This window comes from Synchiropus splendidus, chromosome 18, assembly GCF_027744825.2.
Source record: "Synchiropus splendidus isolate RoL2022-P1 chromosome 18, RoL_Sspl_1.0, whole genome shotgun sequence".
Lineage (NCBI taxonomy): Eukaryota > Metazoa > Chordata > Actinopteri > Syngnathiformes > Callionymidae > Synchiropus > Synchiropus splendidus.
The window spans coordinates 4571004-4593537 of NC_071351.1; the positions used below are offsets into that span (position 1 = coordinate 4571004).

The following is a 22534-nucleotide window of genomic DNA, read 5'->3' on the forward strand; positions in this document are numbered from 1 at the left end:
TTCTATTCATCACAAGCTTTTACACTTTTCGTTGACGACAACTTTGCTCTGGGAGAAGTTTAATGAACTCTTACTTGCTGGGGTTTTCATGTTCGGCCTCTTCTTAGCAGAGCCGACTCCAGAAGAAGGTGTTTGGGGTGAAAACCACATGCGTGTGAGGCCATGTCGGGGAGCTGAAGTTGTTTTCCCTCAAGTCAAATCTTCATTACAGCCCACAGAGCCCAAATTAATTCACAAATGAGGTCCGATGCCAATCATGATTACTCCGTTTAAATCCACAGATTAGTCACCGGCCCAGCGAAACATTCAATTTCCTGCCGTCTGGTTTCATTCTGTTTCTGCCTAATGAGCAGAATTTTGAGCGAGAGTGTTCCAGGACTCCAGCGCTGACAGGACCAACCAGTTTACAAATCTGTTCCGCAAATAGTGGCTGTACGAGCTACCGCGTTTTAAACAGTGTGTTTTGGGTTTGAGGTGTGAGTGTTGTGTGTATGCAGGAGTGAGCGCCAGTCTTTTGTTGTGTGTTTGTTTAGAGCGTGGCAGGGAACCATGACTGTGATTTGATGTGGTCGGACAGTGTTGGTGTAGATGTTTGTGCAGCTGTGAGCTCTGGCTGCTGAGCTAGTGAACCGGTCTGTGTGTGTGCCAGTGGTTTGATGTTCACGTGTCCAGGAGGATGTGTGTCTTGTTGTGAGAAAATATGGTGTATTTTTGTCGACCAGTTGCAGTTTCCACGGCCAACTGAAGGTCATTAAATCTGTAGAGGAAGCTGGAGGCGTACATGAAAGGAAACCCTCTCATGGAAAAGTTGAAAACTTTGAGCATCGTTGAGCGTCGGTTGCTGTACATCCACATTCAGGATCTTGACAGCTCATAAATATTCAGCAGGTGTCCATCAGTGCGCGCTTCTCTGGCTCCTTGCACAGAACCGCTCCTTCTCCTCAGCAGAGACAATAAATCGATGACAGACATGACAAATGCATTTCTCCTGTTTCATTATAAGAAAACTCATCAGCTGTCGCCTGATTTACAAGATAGTTGATTATATTGTGCTTCTGTCAGAGTGAGACCTCACTCCGCTCTCAAACCTGTTTCTGTTTTACTTGACCTCTGCAGGAACCACCAGATGAGTCCATACTGTTGGGTGTCGCAGTTAGCGTTTGTTGCAGCACGAAGAAAGTGAAACCTGGTCAAGTGTTCGAGTGACTCCACATTGTAACTTCCTGTCCAGTTTCGTAAGTCAACAAGAACTGAGTTGTTTTCATGAATCAACACGAGCAAGTGCTCTCACTTCATCTTGGCTTTCTGACATGTGAGGGACCCGAAGACGTTCCTGCTGCGGAGTAATGATGAGGTTACTTGCCAACTGCGGGGGAAACAGACCAGGGTTCTAAAGCTGCAGCTCTTTAAAGTAAAGGGTGACAGAACACACAGCACCATCTCCGCTGACTAAAGTCCATCCCAGCTGTTTGTGTCTGCCTCAAATTAAACAATGGGGTGAGAAAGTAAAATTCATAAGGATATGAAGTGAAAAATATTTTTGCTTCACTATGCAGTGCTGCGCATGTTGATTGAATTTTCAGCCACTTTGCAACATGAGAATGCAGCGTTATCGAGGAATTGATCAGTTTTTCTCTGCGCATCGATTACTTTCGTCTCATTAAACCTAAAGAATGAGACGTTTAGTAGCCTCAGGTTATTCACAACTCTACAGTAGAACACTCTAACATGAATAAAATTCAATATCGTTCAGTATCGCCACCCAAACACTCCTGGGCTCTGGTGAGTTGCTCTTATTCAAAGCTGAAACTAAAACAAACCTGCAATGACAACAAGCCTAACACTTGCTCTGCAGTGTCACCGATGATGTCACAATGCCTCCTGAGGGTGAGGCCATGTTGGATGTAGATTGCGTGTTAGCTCTCTCAGATTTCACGATCAGCACTTGGCTCCTCTCAACTTCTTCAGATTTCGTCTTTCTGCTTCTTAGACTCTTTTTCTGCTCGTAATTAATTGAGGAGCTTCATTTGTAGGTTTGTATTGTTCAAAGGGACTAACTAAAACTGAAGCTGAGTGAAAGATGGTGCAACATGGTTCAATTAGTTTCATAGCAAATGCAATGGGTTGAATACATTTAGCAGCTCTTGAGAGTGTTTTACTTCTCAAACTATGGCGTGACCATCAGTGGCTTCTGATAGCTGAAGAGTTGAACCTTCTTTGAGTACATCACATGACCGACGGAGGTCTCAGTAAACCTGTGGGGGTATTTTCATTTAATCTGAGCATTTCCGTTTTCCCAGTTCTGCTAAGAGTGTGTGGAAAGTGTCGGCCCAGTTTGAGCGTGATCTTGAGGGACACACCTCGTCTGCCTTGGACCCACCAACAAACATCCATGAGCTAGGATGAATTCAAAGAAGCTGTGCAGAACACTTGGTGGTGCTCAATGGTCAACTCAGCATTTTCTATCCACTTAGCAGCTTCTTAGCGTTGCGAGTCAACCTTTTAGCCAGAAGTGATTTATGACCCGCTGCACAAATGAAACTTTCAAGTGATTTTGGAGAGTCCGTTGAGTTACTGCAGAATGTAAGGTGCCAAGGTTTGGCTCGTAGCTCTGGCAGTCAGACATGAACATAAAACTAGAAACTTTTAAGGGCAGAAAACTTTGAGCGCTGAGTCGACATAATTATGGGAGATAAAATGCTTTTTCACACGAAAATAAAAAGCAAATTACGATAATTTATTCCGCTTTTGTCTCTTACAGTCTTCATGGCTTGCAGAACCATCCATCACTGAGAGGTGAGTTCTCACCTGATCCTCTATTGTACTGTCTGTAATAATTATAGAAGTGAATATACAGCCAGTAGATTGGGACTAAATTGGTATTCTAAATATCTGTGTCTGGCATCATTGGGGCCTTTTATTTCCTAACAGGCTTGTCCTCTCTCCCGTGCCTTCACTTTGTGTGTGGAGTTGTGATTGTGAAGCAGCCATTGGGAGACAGATAAACCTGAAGATGTTACATCTGGTACATCTTTTAAAGTAAACAGTCTGTCTCTGCGGTTCATCCTGCATCCTCACAGAGAGATGGTGTCAAATCTCAAAAGGTGTGGGGAACCTGTGTTTTGGCCCAACCTTTCTAGTTGGCTCTGAAGCTGAGGTCCTCTATTGTTCCGCTTCACCGCTCTCTTTCTTTCATTACTTAGCTCGTGAAGTAAACGTGTGCTTTGGGGCGCCTCCTGACCTCCGTGGAGATACACTAATGGCAATACTAATATCTTTGTGTTGATATTAATGAACACATCTCTGACAGTCGATACACTTTCTCATCAAGTGTTTTCTCCGCAGGGTAATATCTGTAATCCAAAGTGATTGAGCTAAACGTGGAGGCCACTGGGAGCCTGTTTAATTAAACTTAGGTAAGTCCATTGTTTTTATATTTTACTGGAGGGATTACTGGATTTGACTCCACTAATGAAGAACAAAGACTGACACGATTCATTAATGAAAGGACGACTCTTTAAAATGAGTGACTCCTGGGAACAATAAATCATGTAGTAAATTCATGGAAGAAGAGGAAATAAAAGCTGCCATGCATTTACAATCCGCTTGACGTCACCAGCTCAGTGGTGCGGGCATAAATCCTCTGACTGTCTCGTAGAGCATCCATTTGTCTTTGTTTGTATGAGGGCTTGGACCAAGCTGACGGGGTGTGGAGTCCCTGTGGACCCTGTTGTCTGGCGCCTTGCATGAAGTGGAATCCAAAATGACCTTTGCTAAAGCTCAGGTGTGGGCAGAAAGGCCGCGACTAGATCTGTGTTCCTGGTGCTGGCAACCGGACTGGTCTAGTGATGAATGTGGTGGAGTGCACCATCTGTCACCTTCTTGTGGAGGGCGAACCCACCCGCTTTATTAATAAACCTGAATGCTATGGCTCATTAATATTAAAATACTTGATATAGAAATGAATAACTGTACAGCGCGTGCCCTAAAACGTGAGCGACACCAGCGGAAAGAGTTGCTTCCCAAAAGTTGGGTTCATATATTGCACCAATTGAAAATTGAGCAGTTTGTTCCGTCTCACATTAATAGTGGTATGAGAATGGACCTGCTGCAGCTGTATGTCGATTAAACTGCTGAATGGATCGTGCACCAACAGGTCCATCAGTCAGCAAGTGCCTGCAGTTCATCCACAGAATTTGTCAAAGTGATGCAGGTGTAAGGTAATCCCATGAAAGATGAGGAGCTGGATGAGTTTTCAGCGTGAGTCGGTGGTGGCTGGGGACCGTTGCTGAATTTTGATTCTAACTGTTCTGAATTTACAGCCGAGTTTTGTTCAGCCTGCCTCATGGTCTGTATTTGAAATTGAAATTTGAAAGACGCAGTAGATTAGTTAGATTAGCCACACGCCATCGGATCCAGTCTCATCTGACTGACTTCATTTGGAAGATTGCTCTGATCTTATTGACATGCTACACGTCCCAGGGTAAGTGAGAGCACTTACCAGCTCCGGCCTTTCCTCCTGTCGGAGATATAGCGAGGTGTCACGGAGATCTCTCTGGAAGCTCAAATGAGCACATTAAGGTCGGAGCTAATCACTGTGGAAGCTCCCAAATGTTCTCCAGCTAATAAGAGCAATTAAAAGGAGATGCCCGGCCGCCGTCTGCCATTAGTGGCTGACTCATGACAAAAGCTGTGTGATAGAAAGACTCGTATGATGGAGGAGAAAAGCTTTCTTCACCTCATCTGCGACATTTGTTTCAGTAAAGATGAATATTGGTTTCTCATTCGACTGCTCCTCTAAAGAGAGGAGATGGAGCTGACCTCCGCCACAGCACTGACTGACATGCTGCTTTACTGATCCCGAAACATCAAACTGTCAGTTGGACCATTGTCTGTCAGTTTCTAGTGATGTGAATGATGACGTGCGAGTCAGAGTCAGCTAACGCTGCAGGGTGACAATGTGCTGGCACGGAGCAATCCCCTCCTGGAAGTGTCCTTTTTGAACTGAAATGGCTCAGACTGAGAAGAAGAGCAGAGTGGCAGGTCACACAGCTCCCTCCAGTTGGACTCACTTAGCCTGCCTTTGGCTTGCATCATGCCAATAGGTCATTTACTGAGCAGAATTCTTTCTCAAAATGGCTACTCAACATGGAACTCGGGTCACACCGCCGAAAGTCGATCCAACTGCCAGAAAGTTTGCAGTTGTTGTGCTGTCAGCAGAAGGTGCCAGAGAAACACAGTCCCCCGACCCTTCTCACAGTGAAAAGCCTTCAGCCAGGTGCATGCTGGGAGACAGATGGAGATGGATGGCTGCGCAGAGAGAGATGTGTTGAAAGATGTGGTGCATCAAAGTTCTAAGTAAAGCAAGAAAAAGCAGCCAATTACTGTGTTGCTCAGACTTCTGTGTTGCTTTTGTTGTCCAGCGTCAGAATGAAGAGAAATCATTCATGTTGGCTGTTTTCAAGGTTCTGTGGCCAGAGCCTTTTAATAAAAGGAAAACTACTGGAGTGATTTTCTGTGCTGTTGAATCAGCAGCCAGGTGAGCGGGGCTGTAGTTCCGCTCTGGGTTTTTCCAAATCTTCTTTTGACCAGCAGTGATGCACACAGACCTTGAGCATTCATATTCCAGCATATTCCAGAGTGAGTGAAGCAGCTGTAGCCTGAAGGTTTGGCTCTGTGGAGAATCTGCTGAGAGCGCTGCTTACGTTGCCCATGAAACTCCTGCAGAGTGGTGCTGACTGGAGATCAGCCTGACCTCTTCCACTCTGTGGGAAGATGTTTAGGCCAGGCTCGTTTCCGACAGTTTTACTGTCTTCTAGTTTCCCCAGGAAAATCTAGTCGTCTAACTGGATTCATCAGAACCAGATGGAACTCACCAAGAATGGCTGAGAGTGAGAAGCAGTGAGGTGGAGGTGAAGGAGAGCATCCTGTTTCAGGGGAGGTAATGAAGTCAAATTTGGACTCCCACAGGTTTGATAAATCCTGATGACTCTGCAGATGTTCCCTGCTGCATGCACAACATCGGCTTAAACTTTTAAACAAAGTGAAAATGAGAATGCCAACAACATCCAGCCCCGGAGCTGTTGACACGTAAGACGAAGCAGAGGAGCATAAATGACTTTCTTGTCAATCTAGTTGCCTCGAGTCACGCATCCTGTTCTCTTCCATTATTGTGATGCAGCCCAAAATGAGCGACTGCTCCAGCCCCGCGTTTGGTAATAAAGACGACAGCAAGATGTTAACGCTCCATTACAGCGCCCCCCAGCTATGGCTACACGAAACCCAGACGTAGTGTCAATAAGACGTCACTGGAGAGGAAGTTGCTGTCGGAGTTGTAGCTCTACTCCAAGGCTCTTACTTATTACAGAGCTCCTTGTCTGAAATGTTTGGAGAGTGATGGATCAGACTCCTCCGTCGCTTCTTTACACTTGGTCCATTTCCTGTGTTGTGGGGGGTTCTTGCCTCTTTTTAGCTGAGGTCAAAGGTCGAAGGTGTGACGTAACAAGCTAGTTGACGTGATTTTTGGCCACAAATCAATTCAAACAAATGAAAGTGAACTGTATCCGACCTGCGAGTCGACGCGTCCTCATGCCAGCCATGTCATTGATGGATCACTGGTCCAAATGAAACCGGCGCATCACACAGAGCATGCTGGGAAACAGAGCGAGATCAGAGCCTATGAGTCGCCCAAATCATCCTGTTGACTCGTGATGGATGAGGTCGCCCACGGCAACATGCTAAAGCCGCCCGGGATCCCGATGTCACCACGTGGGCGAGACAAATGAGGCTCAGCATGCATTAGAGATTTTGTCTAATTCGCTTGACATTTTCGCTGATGTTCGTCCCCAATGAGCCACACTTTATATGCAACGAATCAAATATTCACATTCATCCTCCATGTGAAGGCTCTGACAGGGATGTCCACACAACCTGAATAATTAACGCTGATGTTGGGCAGACATAATGGAAGTGGAGTAGAGGGGATGATGAATACATTTGCATCTTAGTGTATGGAATATACAGCATGTTGTACGATCAGTTGTCCAGGAGAGTTAGCGAAGAGAGCTGTTAAAATCTCACTCTACGCTTCAGCTGCTCTCCGTTTGTGTGGCTCCATAAGCAGCAAAACTTTTTCTGCCGGCTCATCAGTTTTCAGAAATCCCTCTAAACTGAAAACTGTTTTTTGTATAATGGTCCATTCAAAAGCTCTTTAGTACTGGTGGTGTATTGATTCACACCTGACTCCACTGAAGCGGAACAACAGAGTATCCTCAGGGAGAAAGGTTGTCGGTTCAATCACGAGCGCCGGTGGCTGACCTCTGGTGACGAAAGTCGGTTGCTAGGCAACATTAATTCTTCACTTTTATTTGTACACAAACACATAGTGGAGGTAACCCCTCATTCACCACCGTCACCTGCCAGTCGGTCGTACGCTTCAGTCCCTGACAATTGGTTCAGTCCAGAAACCCTCTCACTAAATTCAAAGCCCAGCGAGGACCCCCACAAGCCAGCCGTCCAGATTGCAGTTACTGGTGTGAAATAGAACTTTCCAGATATCATGCTAATCTCTGTGCTACCTGTACAACTCTCCAGACTGTCTGAAGACCCCCTTTATTATTCATGTATTCCCTCTGTCGCATGCAAGAATGAACTTTTTGCCAGCTTGTCTGAGGAAATTGAATCCTCTCCCTCCAGGAAAGGTGATTTTGTGCCACCGCGTTGTTCCCCGAGGAGGCTCGGCGGCGGCTGCACTGATGTGCTGCTGACACACCGGGGACTTCTCAGCACACAACAAACGCCGTCCAATAAAAACCTCCACCGCCGCCACAATATCACAAGCCAGCGCCTGGAAACAGATATTTATCACGGCCGTGTACTCCTCGTGCAAATTCCACTGTTGATTTATGGAATCGTTTGTTTTGATTCAATTACAAGACAATAAGGAGGCGCTAGGGCTAAATATTAGCTTTTGTGAGCCGCCACTTTCTTTGCCGTGACGTGTGTAAGTAAAAAAAAAAACTCTAAGGAGATTCGTGTGTGATGGAGCTCTGTGTCCTGGCGGTTGGAACGTTTCTGGGATCAGGTGCAAATGAAGCCCATCGCCCCCTGCGGGTGTAATTTAGATTATAGTTGAGCGCAACATAGAAATAGTGGCGCTCGTTTGTCTTGCTGAGAGGAATTCATGTTTCACACAAAACGGTTAATCTGCTTTCTTTTATTGCATCATGTAAAATGTTTCAGTAAAAAGTGTTGAATTCAACTATTGTAACTTCATAACGCACGTGTAAAGAGCTACTCAAACAAAGGATAATCTCACCCCACTCCACCTCAACATGAGAAGACTCTGTTATCACTGTGTGATCTAACAAGGAAGTGTTCTCTGGCACGTATTTTCAGATTCGCTTTAGCCACAAAAAGCAGGCTTCATTTGCAATAGATTTTGTGAAGACCACCACTGCTGCTTCTGACCTTCCTTCTTGCTGAGCCTGACTGACGCACCCAAAATTAATCTGGAATTAACTCCATTTTGAAAAGCCAACCAACCGTTAACTCCATTCCACCTTTTGAGCAAGAACTCAGACCTTTGTTGAGGCTTTTCTTGTCTGATAATGGTGAGGCTCAGCTCAGATTTCAAGCTACCTGAAGCTCCAAATTTGGACCCAGCCACACTTTTGATACCAGTGTCCAGAGGGAAATGGTTTGTATTATTTTCCTCTTAAAAAGGTGGATGCGGTTGGTTCTCCAATATCCTCCTCATATTGCTCCTCATGTGGCCAGGTGGAAAGATGAATGGTCCGCTGCGGTCTAAAAGCTTCCACCAGCTGCTTTTCCCCTTCACACACTTTCATCTTGGACCTCTAATTGTCCTGTGATATCTGTGTGTATCAGCCATCCTCAGCTGACGGCTGATGGAAATGAAGACACAAGGTTACGACTCCACTGTTCCTCCTTGAAATCATTCCATTTAGCTTAATGGTCTTATTGATGATCACTACAATAAAACACTATCGATTGCCGAGATCATGATCATGGCGATGGTATTGTTGGTGTGAGCAGGTTGCAGTGTTTATTGGGATATTGAGGTGTGTTAGGTGTGAGCACATACATCTTTATCTGGGTGGTGCATCCTTGCTCATCACTGAAATCTTGTCTGGCTTATAGCATGCCTTCCATCATGGATGAGATGAAGGCCACTTCAGTCTAGCAGCTACGGGGACCTAGGCTCTGCATGGTGTGCATCATGTGAAATGTTTCTGTATGGGTTTGCCGAGGTGTTTCAGAGGAGGTGTGACCTTTAGAATGAAAGATATAAACTGTAGGTATGGGTCTTGTCTTAGTCTGTATTCAGCGCGTCTCACCTTCAACTGACCCGTGGATCTTTTGACAGAAGAACATGCTGCAGTGGGGAGAGAGTCGTACTGTAGGGAGATGCTCGTCTGAATGGAAGGAGAGTGGCCAGCGTGGTGCGTTCTCTGTGCACACTTTGAATACCATTAGTCGAGAGGTGGCTTGTTTCAGGTGTGACAAACAAAGCTCCATGAATCATCCAGTCGAAACATGTGCGGGCTGAACCTGCAACCTCAGATCCGGCGATGGCTCCAGGGAGTTTTTCTTCCCTGAGTCCAGCAGCAGTGGTGGGATCTAAAACCAAATCTTCACTGGGAGAGACCATCAATAATTCCATTGTTCTCATGGGTGATTCAGTCTGTCATGTCTGCTGAGCGTTCTGTATGAGGCTCAACGTGAACTCCATACTGCAGCTGCTGATGGCCTCTGGTCTCCCCGTGAATTTTCCATTGTTTAATGGTGCCGATTTGTTGGTCAAAATATATTCATGATATAACTCTCAAGCGCCAGTATTTTCCTGCTTCCTCTTCACACATCCAGCTTAACCGCTAGCACAAATTCGCCCTGTGTTTCTGGGATTGCTTTGCTATCCTCTGGTGGCCACACTTTCACATACAGTTAGTTGATAAGAGCTTTAGTTCATGGATGTTCTGACTGCTTATTTTCTTTAGCTTTACTCCTTATACAGATTGCATGCACACAACACTGAGAATGAAACAGTTGTGCTTTCTCTTGTCATATGTCGCATTATTCTGTGTGCCGCTGTGGCATCACGGAAGACTCATCCGCTGCATAGTCGAAGACCTTTCTTCCACCACTGTGGCTGGAGTCATGAGCTTTGCTCTTTCTAACTGCTTCATGATGTGTTTATCTGCGATGGAAGCAGCAAACCAGGCTGACTCAAAGGTTATCTCCCTCCAGGAGCCCGTCTAAAGCTTTCACACTGCTCCCTGTGTACAGGTGAGACACTAAACCGTCGTGATGAGAAACGTCTTCCGGTTGAGTCCTCCTCCTTGGGAGGCAAATATTCTGTCTTTTTTTACCACGTCCCCGCTGCTCCCTGAAAAATCCTCGCCAAGCACTTGGCTCTTTTATCTGAAGAGCGAACACAAGAGGACAGGACTGTTTCCACACCGTGGCACTGCAAGTGATTTCAAGGCGTTAAGTTCTTATGCATATTGATGAGCATGTGTGCCACTACTCTGTCCTCAGCTCCAGATTCAGGCTTCATTTGTTGCAGTTCCTTCCCTTCCACGCGGGCGACCGTCCACCGGGGGTGCCCTGGCCTCACCAGAGCTCCCCCTGGTCCAGGGAGAACTGAATTATTTATTGAAAGAAAACAGTCACCGTGTTTACTCCCCTGACCAGTCGACCGGCAGATGAACACAGATGGCAGGTCCGGGCGGCTAACAGCGCCACCGAGGGGAATTATGTGTCAACGTGGGTGTGAGTATAGAGAAGGTGCATGTCCACCAGTGCGCTTTCATTGGAGCCCTTGTGTGCTGCATCTTTATGGACCTCAAATTTCCTTTTGCCTTACGCCCTGCTATTCAAGTCGCGCTTATGAATTCATACAGGACCCTCGTCCAATCAGCTTTTACATCTTTACACATTCAGCACCTTTGCGTACGCAATACATTGCTCCGTCACCACAGGATCAAGACAGTTGGGCCTTTGATTAAAATCGATGAGCCTTCACCTCTGAGGCTTTCCCTTCCGAGGAAGCATATCCGACAGAGACACCTGCGGAATAAAAATACATCTGAGCGTGGACCGTACTTCCTAACCATCGGGGATCAACCGAGTAAACATGACTCTGATGTCAAGGATGATCTTTTCAGACTGCCTGTTTTAGTCGCTGATTTACGTGTTGGCAGCGAAGAACAGGAAAGTTATTGAATAGAAGAGAAACCTTGGCCTGAAATCCTGCAGGTGCATGAAAGGAAAGTGGTGGAAAATATGTTTGTCTGTAAATCTCTGTCTCGCTGAAAAAAAAGGAATAACACTTTAGAAATGAGGTTTCTTTGTGTCCTCACAACATTTCATTGAGGAGCACGGTTCTTCAGAAGAAGTTAAAGCCTTATATATATCAATAGAATTCAATAAAAAGTAACATCAGAAGTTGCGTGGCAACGATCTGCTGCGATCTGTCTTCAAGACCCTCAAGAAGTCCTTATCCACTTATGTTTGGTTGCTTGCATGAGACCACGTAATGTCTGCTGCTAGTTGCGGAAGTAGAAGAACCGCAGACAGAAAGTCCCTGGAGAGAATTAGCTGCTGTATAAGAACTTACCGAAGAGCAGAAGGCAAGAATTCGAATGAAACATTGGGAGGCAGAAGTGATGAAGGTGGGACTAGATGATGGTGTAGGTCAGTGATTCGGGGCCCACGGTTGGGCCGCGAGCACCTCCTAGAGGGCCACTAGAAGTTTTTGGTTTTACACCTTTGGGCCACAAGACACTCAGTTTTAACACATGTGCCACATATGGTGGCAGTAGTGTGTCCCTGAATTAACTTGACAGCAGCAAATCTGGGATAGTTACCAACTATAGAGTTCTTGAAAAGAAAAAGTGATAAAGAAAGTGATTTTTCGATTCTTTCGTAAATGTGATGATTATGACTTGAACCTGGTTCTGCTGCTGGTTGGACTTTCAGATGACAAATATATTTGTAAGTAGATTAAATGTGGTTATTGATTACAGTTACAGGTTATAGTAATGAATCAGTTCTATTACTTGAATGGGACCCGGGTCCGTTTGTTCTGGGAAAGGTGGGCCCCGAGATGAAAAAGGTTAAGAACGGCTGGTCTAGATGGTTGAAGGCGGAGGACATGGTGTGGGACATGAGCACGGACGCCAGTGTGAGCCGTCCAGTCCCAGCTGGACCTCAGAATAGAAAGATGCAGCTTCACTGTGTTGCTAAATTTGTCATGGCTTCAAACCAGAACTGGAACTTTAGGGGTGCCCTTGTGTCCTGAATGAGGTTGTAGATGTTTCTGCAGGTCATGACGAAGCTGTTGCTGCGCTGCTCTCGTAAAGTTCAATTTCATCATCAATCCTCTTCTTAATGTGTCAGTTGCAGATCGACACCTGAACCATTGGCTCCACCTCAGTGTTACTCGCCTCTGGAGTCTTGTTTCTGGTTCTGAATCAGGTAAGTTTTTAACCTCATCTTTAGTTTGCTGGAGCTTGTGTGACAAGGGTGCTTTGTCAGTGTGTCGAACGATATTGTTTTCTCTGACGTTGGGTTTGACGTTTAATCTCTCAGGAGGTCATGAGTTTCTGGAGGTTGCAGACCATCTTCTGTGAATCGGAGCCTCACCCTCGCTGAAACAAACTCACTGACTGACTAAGATATGTATGTGAAAGAAAAAAATGGAGCGTGGAGAAAAGAAAATAAGTGGGAGGAATAGAAAAAGATGAAATGTGTGAGTGAGAGAGAGAGAGAGATGGTGAAGCGGGAGGCGGAGAGATGGGATTCCAGGGGAGGGAGAGATGGAATTGAGGGAGGAGAAAACAGGAGGGATCAAGGTGCACTCAGACGAGGGATTCCGACCGAGAGAGGAGACTTTAACCAGTTGGATCTGTAAGAGTCAACTTGAGGTCCGGGGACCTTCAGACGGACAGAGGATGTGGCTCAGAGACACCCGTGATGACAGACTCTGATCCCAGGACACATTTAACCGTTTGAGCTCCTCAGGAGAGATGAGTGGCTGAACTTGGACTCAATTGGATTTCTGACACGGACGACATGCATGTGTACGTGTGCGCGAGCTTCCTCCTGTTGGCTCTTCCTCCACAAGGTCAGTCTGCTCCGAGTTATTGCCACCAACGTCCGCTCGCCGCATGTTTCTTACTGTAAATGTATGCGATTCAGTGCACCTTTCCTGCATTGTATTCAACTTGCCTCCAGTTTTGCTTCTTACAGTCTCATAAAATAATCCTAATACCCGACATGTTTTTGCCCCCAATAGTAACAACATTGAAATGATTTAAGATTAACAGTCATAATTTAATTCATACGTTCCTTTTTTCAACAATAAATGTAAAAACAATACAAAAATATATATATTTTCCAAACAACTTTATTCTCCCATTGAGTTGTTTTTGTTAGTTGTTTCTTGTATTAATCGCAGTTTTCATTTGTCACAGTTTGAACTCATTTATAACCTTGACTTCTACCTGCAGGTCTGGTCTCCATCAGGAGGTGGTGTTGTTGTTAGTTTTCTTTCTGTCTTTGATTTGAGCAATTGGGTTTTAGTCCAGCAGTGTTCTAGTTACTCGCCTCTTATTGACTATAACAAGCCCAGAGGACTCTGGAGTGTGTGAGTCTCAACAACACTCGATGTAATCTTGCTCTGCTGTGGAAGTCATTCACTGGCTAATGACGCCTCAATTTGCATTAATCAGCGAAGCAAAACAATCTCGGCGCCTCCATGCTACACTTTGACAAGTAAACAGAAAGAGCTCCTGTTGCTTAGTGACCTGCTGGTAGAATCAAGAGCATGACAAACCTGACGCTGGCAGCAGCTGCATCATGAGCCCGAGAGAGATCGTCGATCATGCCGGGACAGAACTGGGTCCTCCGACACCACCGGGGAGGACCCAGAGTTGAGCTGTGTGGGGCGGCACTTTCGCAGTGTGCTGTGGCTGTCTGAGTGCAGACGCCACAGCCCAGTCCAGCCCACGTCGTCCAGGTGTTTACAGGGTGTTAAAACCAAACTGAGATGTGGAAAGTGAAGAAGGTGGCATGGTGCAGGGGATCTCCTTCCTCCCAGCACTGCTCCCACGTCTGCAGAGGAGGCTTTCACACATACTCACAGCTGACTCAAGAGATTTCATCTTTTGACTTGCCGCCATGAATTACTAGTTCAAGACTGGCTCGGAGTTGGGACTATCCCAAATGTGTGAGTGAGATTTCAGTCATCAGAACACCTGTCGACACGTCGCCATCGAAAAACACCTCCTGAAGTGGGACACCGCTTGTCTTGGTTCTACGATTGCACCTTTACTTTCCAGATTCACGATAGCGAGAGAAGAGCTGTCAGGAAGAGGGTCATCTCAGACTCGACCTACTTCACATCAGAAGAAGATGATGTCATTACCTTTGCTCTCCGTTTATATTGGCTGTGGGCTCCATCCATCTGTTGTGTCGCACTTAAAACGCTGCCTTAATAAACCCACTGACCCCACCCCCCGCCCTCAAATCTCTGTCTTCGGCGTCCGTCATCTCGGAGCTGATGTGATGAAAGGGAGGTTCCTGTGCCACTCATTTGTAAGTGTCCGGCGGTTCAAGGTTGTCGTCGTCTGAAAGGAAACCGGGAAAAGATATTTGTTTAATAGGATATCGATCCCAAGACCTTAAACATGCAGGGTTTGGGACAAGTGAGGGATGGTTTGATTTATTGGAGAAAAAGAATGAGTCAGCAGATATGGATGGAGATGGGGCGACCACAGATAGTCAGAGAGGTTGAAGGATGGTAGGGGGCGCTGTGTTTTGTTCAGCTGAAGCCATTCTTTCACGTTGCTCTAATAAGTGCTGGTCACATGTAACTGTGGTGTTATGCCCCCACTATTTTATCATAAGTGAAGAATACATTTCTCCACTCCTATGTTCTCAGTTACCTGCAGTAAAGTTTGTGTTACACGACAGGAAATGAGACGTCATTTCATCACGACTGTGAGAGTCACTCTGGGTTCTGGGTCCCAATGGATCAGTAGTGAACTAGTTGCACAGTTGAGCTGGTGATGAATCACTGAGGGTCGGACTGAACCAGCACAGGCACAGTGGAGCCTAATGGATGGCGAGGCCCGGAACAGAAGTCCAGAACAATACCAGGCTCATAAATGAGTCCCACATCTGCTGAGGTCATCTTTGCAACGCGACCCGCTGTGATTGAGTTGCTGCGAGTGTAGGGACACTTTGGCGGGAGGGGGCGCGTCGTCCTTGGCTCCGTGGTTCTTCCGCTCATTTCTCTGCTCCAGTCTCACGTAACAGCACGCCACCTGCGTACAATGGAGGTCACCTCCTGTTGCTCGGTTACATTTGCACCGCTGCATCAGCGAATCCACCTCAGATCGATAGTTTCCTGCAACGGGTTTTCATCTCTGCTATGGGCTTTGTTTAACAGCAATTTTGTTTTCAAAACATGCTGCTCTTATTTGAAATAAAAGTTCAAAAAGAGCAACATTTCATCTGCTTTGGTTGTTTTCTAAGTTTGAGTGTGGTTCTGGTGCTGTCCCTTCAGTGAGCTGCCAGGCCGGACCCCGGGTCCACGCTGAGGAGAAGCTCCTCCGGGAACTCTTCGTTCACTACAACAAGCTCTCCCGCCCGGTGCAGAACACCTCGGACACGGTGCTGGTACACTTCGGACTCTCCATCGCCCAGCTGATCGACGTGGTGAGAGGAGGCCGCGGACACTTGAATCGCACACTTAAGTTTATCTTTCAATCAGACTGGTATCAGCTCACAGCCATCAGGAGGAGTTTGTCTGGTTTAGAGCAAGGGAAATGAAACTGTCGTGGTGCGATGGCTGGATGGAACCCCTCAGCTTCCATGACCCCAGTGAGAGGATGGGCTCCAGGGTGTGAGCGGTGACCACGTCTCTATTAATAGACTCACAGAAGGAGAGGTCTATGGCAACTAGATCACAACCAACATTTAGGTTAACTTCACTCTGTTAGCCTTCATTCTGACTCTCTGCAGGCCGGGGTAGGAGCAGAGTCTGCTGACAGGGCTGGCTTATTCAACTAAGATCCTGCATTGCAGTCTTAAGACCCCACTCTTCCCAACATTCGGCCCCCTCGAACCTGTCGCTGTGACATCAGCAGAGCACTAAAGCCCCTCTTTCATAACTGGTGTTCCTCCATCTGCTGAGCGCTGTCTGCTGCTGGCGGCGTGAGAAAGTGTCCCTGCTCCACTTTTAAGCTTGAAAATGCACAACGCTGCATTCTGATGGCTCTGACAAACAATTAGGGGAGAGTCATGGTTCCACATGACGGTGTGCGACAGTGCTCGTGGGAAGGCCGCACCAGCTGCACACTGTTGATTTGGTGGGAGAATGCAAATGCTCTCCGAAAAGCAGCAGCGAGACAGACTGCTAAAGCATTGTAAAGTTTCCATGTGGGCGCGTTGGTTTCCTCCAAGCTTCAGCTGTCCATTTTCTCCACAGGATGAGAAGAACCAGATGATGACCACCAACGTCTGGGTGAAGCAGGTAGGTGACTGCTCCGTCCACGAGCTGCACGCGATTGCGGAGCGGCGCTGGCTGAAGTCGATCGATGCTCCTCTGCAGGAATGGAACGACTACAAGCTCCGCTGGAACCCTGAGGAATATGAGAATGTCACCTCCATCCGCATTCCCTCGGAGATCATCTGGAGGCCCGACATCGTCCTCTATAACAAGTGAGCAGCTCTTCAGAGCTTTTCTGCTGCTCCATTATAAAACAGGATTGATTATCGTGAGCAACTGCAGCATTGATGTTCCTGTACCGCTCCACTGATCTTAGACCAGGGTGGCCTCGCTGCTGCCACCACCATCTAGTGATTGAATTATTCAGTGTGGGCATCATCTTTAGCTGCCTGTTAGCGACAGCCGAACCATTTATTTGGTCGTATCAGAGAGGAATCATGTTTGTCTCTGAAACCTTGTTTCGCCCAACCGTCTTGTCCTGCACCAATGTCGTATCATCGCTGAGGTCAGCATTAATGGATGTGGTCATTAAGCAACATCGGCGCTCCAACAACAGCAGGACAGTAGGAGGTGATTAAGAGGTGAACACGGCCGACAGAAGATGAATAGGCGACTGCAGACGCATCACAACACTCTGCATAATTATAATGAGCTGGCTTGTCAGCTTGAAAAAGGATGGGAGTTGACACTCACGCCGTAAATAAGAAAGCAATTGTAAGACAGCGTTTGTAAGGGAGATGGTCCTAGAATGGTCCCTTGAGGGACCCCGCTGTCTTCCAGGATTCCAGGTGAGAGCCTCTGACCACTGAAATCCGACCACCCGGTCAAGTAGGGATGCTCCGTTCAGGATTTTTGCTGCCAATCACCACCGATCGCCGATTCCAGTCGCGTTCCCGTCTCATAATCGGCACCTGAGAAAGTCTGCTCATCTAGCTTGGTGAAATTTAAGATTGTTTCTCATCGGCAGGTGTTGCTAAGCGGTAGCCGCGCTAAAAGCCTGCTGCTGAGGAACCAGCGGTCTCACTTTGCTGCTCCGTCAAGCGCTGCTGCTTTAAATGGCGTGTTTCATTTGAAGGCGGTTTCCTGCGCAGCATTTTCCCGTGCATGAGCTGCAGGATGAAAACTTGACATGCCAAATTGAAAGAACCTCCACAGCGACACGCTGCTTCGTGAGCAGCGGACGCATCACAACCAGCGAGGCTTCATCGGAACGCCAGCTGTCACGCGTAATCGGTTGTTGTGATCGGCATTCAGGCTGAAATCGGCCAATTCGGAGCATCCCTACTGTGAAGTGTCTTACCCAGACACGCTGGTATGGATATCAACCTAGTTAATTATTTCCAAGCATCGTGTTGAGATCCTTTGCGCGTCTTCAGCGAAAGCGTCAAAAGCAGTGCTGTAAGGTCAGAACAGCAGGCTGCTGAATCCTGCAGCGAGCCCGCCTGTCACCGCCACATACGTTCTTCACGGTGAGTTGTTTTTCTTTCGTTAAATAGGAAAGACTTTATGTTAATTGTAGCAGCGACAGCGGAGCAGGAGGAAGTGAGAAACAAGCGGTGAGATTGATGGCTGTGTGTAATGCAGGTTGCAACTGGCTGTGTGGGGGCGTGACAGCTCGTGAGGCTGCTGCTAATGAATCTAACCACAGAGCTGGACTGTCCACGTTTCCAACTGATCACATTAAGGAGCCTGCTCACCGGTGGCAACTCTCCACGTGGAGAGTATAAAAAGATTGTGATATATGACACATCCACACGTCCTCCTACCTTCGCCAGACTCACAAGTCTTGCAACACACTTGCGTAATTAACACACGACGAAGAGCTACTGAAATTCTCCCTTCATTCTCATTGTCATGACATATTGAGATGAGGATGATCCGGATGTATGAAAACCATTTGACCTCATGTGACCTTAAAAGCCATCAGTTCTGACTGTACTTGGAAAGCGATTCTGTTGTGTTTTCTGACCTTCCATGTCTCACCAGTAGTGTGTTTTGTGTGCCCTCCGATTGACCGACTTCCTGTTATGTTTGATGTGTTCGAATATGCTCAGGTGTATGAAGGAAGACTCCCATCTTTTAAATGAATCTGACTTTTGCTCTTCTTTTGATCTGCAGTGCCGATGGAGACTTTGCGGTGACTCATCTAACAAAGGCGCATCTGTTCTACGACGGCCGCATAAAGTGGATGCCGCCAGCCATCTACAAGTCGTCCTGCAGCATCGACGTCACCTTCTTCCCCTTCGACCAGCAGAGCTGCAAGATGAAGTTCGGCTCGTGGACGTACGACCGCGCCAAGATCGACTTGATCAGCATGGCCAGCGACGTGGACCAGATGGACTACTGGGAGAGCGGCGAGTGGGTCATCGTCAACGCCGTCGGCAAATACAACACCAAGAAGTACGAGTGCTGCACGGAGATCTACTCCGACATCACTTACTATTTCATCATCCGGAGGCTTCCGCTCTTCTACACCATCAACCTGATCATCCCCTGCCTGCTGATTTCCTGTTTGACCGTCCTGGTCTTTTACCTGCCGTCGCAGTGTGGGGAGAAGATCACCTTGTGCATCTCCGTCCTGCTGTCGCTGACTGTCTTCCTGCTGCTGATCACTGAGATCATTCCCTCCACGTCGCTGGTCATCCCTCTGATCGGAGAATACTTGCTCTTCACGATGGTCTTTGTCACGCTGTCCATCATCATCACCGTCTTTGTTTTGAACGTTCACCATCGGTCGCCACAAACCCACGGGATGCCACAGTGGGTGCGACGGGTGTTTTTGGACTTGGTGCCCAGAGTTCTTTTCATGAAGCGCCCCCCGGGGACCGCCAAGCAGAACTGCAAGAAGCTGATCGAGATGATGCACTGTCCAGGAGCGACGCCGGCAGGTGGGAACTCGCAAGCCTTTTGGCTGGGGCTGGAGACAGGGCTGAGGCAGCTGGGAGAGCAAGAGAACAACATCCCCAAGTCTCCCTTAGACAGCCCCAAGATCCTGGTGTGCTCGCCATCGCCCCCATCCTCGCCTCTGAAGGACCCCAACAGCACAGACAACCTGTTTAAGGCTTCTATTTTTACCTCGAGGGAGTATACAGGTGTCGCAGAGAAGCTCAGACGAGGACTCAATTCTTCAGCGTCCTCTTCCTCTCAATTATCTCTGCCCCCCACTTTGCAACTCGGGCCCCTCCAGAGCCGGAAGGAAACCCACACCCTCGCCCCGAACGGCCGCTCTCACAGCGTGGAACAGATGTGCGAGCACCGGAGTGATGCCCCTCACAAATCTGGGCATCTGTGTCGCTCCCGTAGTTTTCAGTACTGCTGCCTGCATGACGAAGTGCCAGGGACCACAGCGGCCCCCGGGCGAGTGAAGACACAAGTTTCTACTGATCACTCAGCAGAAACTATCAAAACAGAGGCCACCAAGGTCTCCAAGCCTCTGGTCCCAGTCATCTCGCCAGCTATGCAACGAGCCATCGAGGGGGTTCAGTATGTTGCAGATCATCTGAGAGCCGAGGACGCAGACTTCTCAGTGAGTTTCTTCACTTTGTTATGACTTGAAGTGCGTCTCTAAAGTGTGTCACGAGGAATCAAAACATAAACCATGCCACATCATTATCAACTCAATTCATGTTCAGTCCAGCCTCCATCAGCGAGGGCCAGAAGACAGTGTTAGCCTGTGGATGGAGAAGCAACAGCAAAGTGGCCTTTGTTCTCCACAGTGACCCGACAGACAAGAAGCCTCACTGGACATTATTATGTCCTCCACGTTGATCCGGAGGCAACGCTTATAAAAAGAACATAAATTAGTGTTGGGAGCGCGGACAGCTGCTGCGACTCTGTGAGCCAACAAAAGTTTACAGCTCCAGTTGTAAATAAGGCCTGTTTTCATCAAACTCTTAATTGTCAGCAGACGCCGCCAACGTCCTTCCAGTGTCTTTCCCTGACAGCAAGTAACCACAACCTTTATTTATATGTTTGTAGCTGACGAGAAAGTTTGCTGAGGCAGTTTCAATACTTGAATTTTACTTGAAGAAGTTTGATTTTAACCACTTGTGTTTTGTCTTGATCTTTACTTCTTGTTTATCTATGTATATGACCTGACCTGAAGTTTCATGCTCTGAGTCAGTAGTGCCGCCTGACCTCGTATCTCAGGTGCTGTTACTTGGACTCCGGGCCTCACATTTAATCACAGTTTCACCTTTCAGACAGGGGAGACTGAGACCTCTTCGCTGACACAGATCATTTGGCTCTGTCTTCATCTGCAGAGCGGCCCGTCTCTTAAAGCGTCGGCTGATTTAACCTTGAATCTTTCATAGAGACACACAAGCCCAGATCGAATGACCTTTAGGAGATAGCAGCCGGGTAATGAAAAAAATCAGCCAATCGAGAGGAATCAATCACGGGTGAACGCTGACAGCTGCTGAGGAGGAGTGGAGTCTGAAATGCCCCTGTGCTTCCCTCACCAGGTGAAGGAGGACTGGAAGTACGTGGCCATGGTCATCGACAGGATCTTCCTGTGGATGTTTGTGCTGGTGTGCATCCTGGGATCTGTGGGACTCTTCCTGCCGCCCTGGCTGGCCGGCATGATCTGAGCCGTCTACACATCACCTCTTCCTGTTTTCACTCTCTGGCACGGATGATTGAAAGCTGAAATATCTATTGATTCACCTGGGTTTATGAATTCTTTATGAGGGCAAAAGGCCACGAGTGGAAGATACCCTTCAGCGTCGCCCCCACTTGACTTCAAGCTAAGTGTGGCTCCGCCTGGACGTTTGGAGGATTGACCAGGGCGGCACCACATCTGCAGAGTGAGTTGCTGTTCATGTTCATGGAGCACACATCATCACCACCTGGACACTGACGGTATATGAGACCTGCTTGAGATCGCAACATTGAATTTACTCATGTTAAGATCTTAAGACAACATGCCCTCGGTGAGGTACACTGCACACAGCGCACCTGGTCTAACAGTTTTTACTTCAAAAGTCCATGATGGGAAAGGACGTCCTTAAAATCATCACACCAGACACATAGCAACTGACACATTCTTGATCGTGGCCACTAGCATGTAGATGCCAGCCCTAAATCAGCGCGACTAACTGCAGAAACTGATGCAGTTTTGGGTTCAAAATGCTGGTTTACTTGTTTGGTTCCTGCATCCCAACTTTACATCAGGTTCCCAAAAACCACATATTCAAATGAAAGTTGACTTTGGCAGGTTCAGTGTGAAATTCAGCCTGACCTTCAGTCCCCATATTGATCTTCAGTTCCACATACAACAAGCCTTGAACCGCACAAGCTCCATATAGCTCCATCTTTCGCTGCAGGAGTCGCTAACATTTGACTGTGTGAGTCCTGCAGTTCCAGCAAACAGGTGGTTTGTTCGTGAAAACTGCTCCACTTCGTGCGTTGGTCTTGGTCACTGTGAGGGCGACTCTGTGGGTTTTTTTGAAATGTTCCTGTGAAATAAAAACTTTTTCCTCAGTATTTGTCCGAGATTTTCCTGTTTGTGTGTTCAGATGGAAGACAGCTGTCTCACCATCTGATCCTCTTGTTTCTGATGTACATCAAACGTGTCTGACGTCTGCAGTTTTTCATTTGGCAGGTGTGTGTTGTTGAGTCACAGTCTCCACTGTCCAGGTTGGGATTTAGCCCGCCAGATTGAACCCAGATTTCCTTCCATCTGGGAGCTGCTGGAAGGTTAGTTTGCTAGAAAGCTGCTTCTGGTATGAGGCCAACTGTGACACGACACTTTGGTGTTGTGACCCATCTGAATTTTCTGTTTTTATTATTGTGACTCTGTCAATTTATATTGCATTATATGCTCATAGTTTTGCTTACTATGTTGTTATTTTTACATTTTAACTGTTTTTATGAATTCACAGACACAAAGTAAACAATTTGACACTATCAAACATGTCAGGAAAACATGACTGGTGAAGCAGCTGGAGGTCAGGTGAGTGGGGAAACTTTCTTCATGTGAAACGGTCTTAATAA

At 47.2% G+C, this 22534-nt stretch overlaps 1 protein-coding gene across 3 annotated transcripts; it reads left to right on the top strand.

Moving 5' to 3' along the window:
• Positions 1-12386: 12386 nt before the first annotated feature.
• LOC128749063 (neuronal acetylcholine receptor subunit alpha-2-like) lies at positions 12387-22012 on the top strand. Of its 3 annotated transcripts, XM_053848246.1 has the most exons (6): positions 13010-13150; positions 15596-15747; positions 16520-16564; positions 16643-16752; positions 18659-20066; positions 21004-22012. In XM_053848246.1, exons 1-6 carry the CDS (start codon positions 13099-13101, stop codon positions 21127-21129), a joined length of 1893 nt encoding a protein of 630 aa, XP_053704221.1. In that variant the 5' UTR covers positions 13010-13098; the 3' UTR covers positions 21130-22012. The 3 variants fall into 3 exon arrangements, with proteins under 3 accessions (XP_053704222.1, XP_053704221.1, XP_053704220.1); XM_053848247.1 differs by lacking the exon at positions 13010-13150 and adding an exon at positions 12387-12501 and having other exon boundaries at positions 16520-16752; XM_053848245.1 differs by having other exon boundaries at positions 16520-16752.
• Positions 22013-22534: the final 522 nt, after the last annotated feature.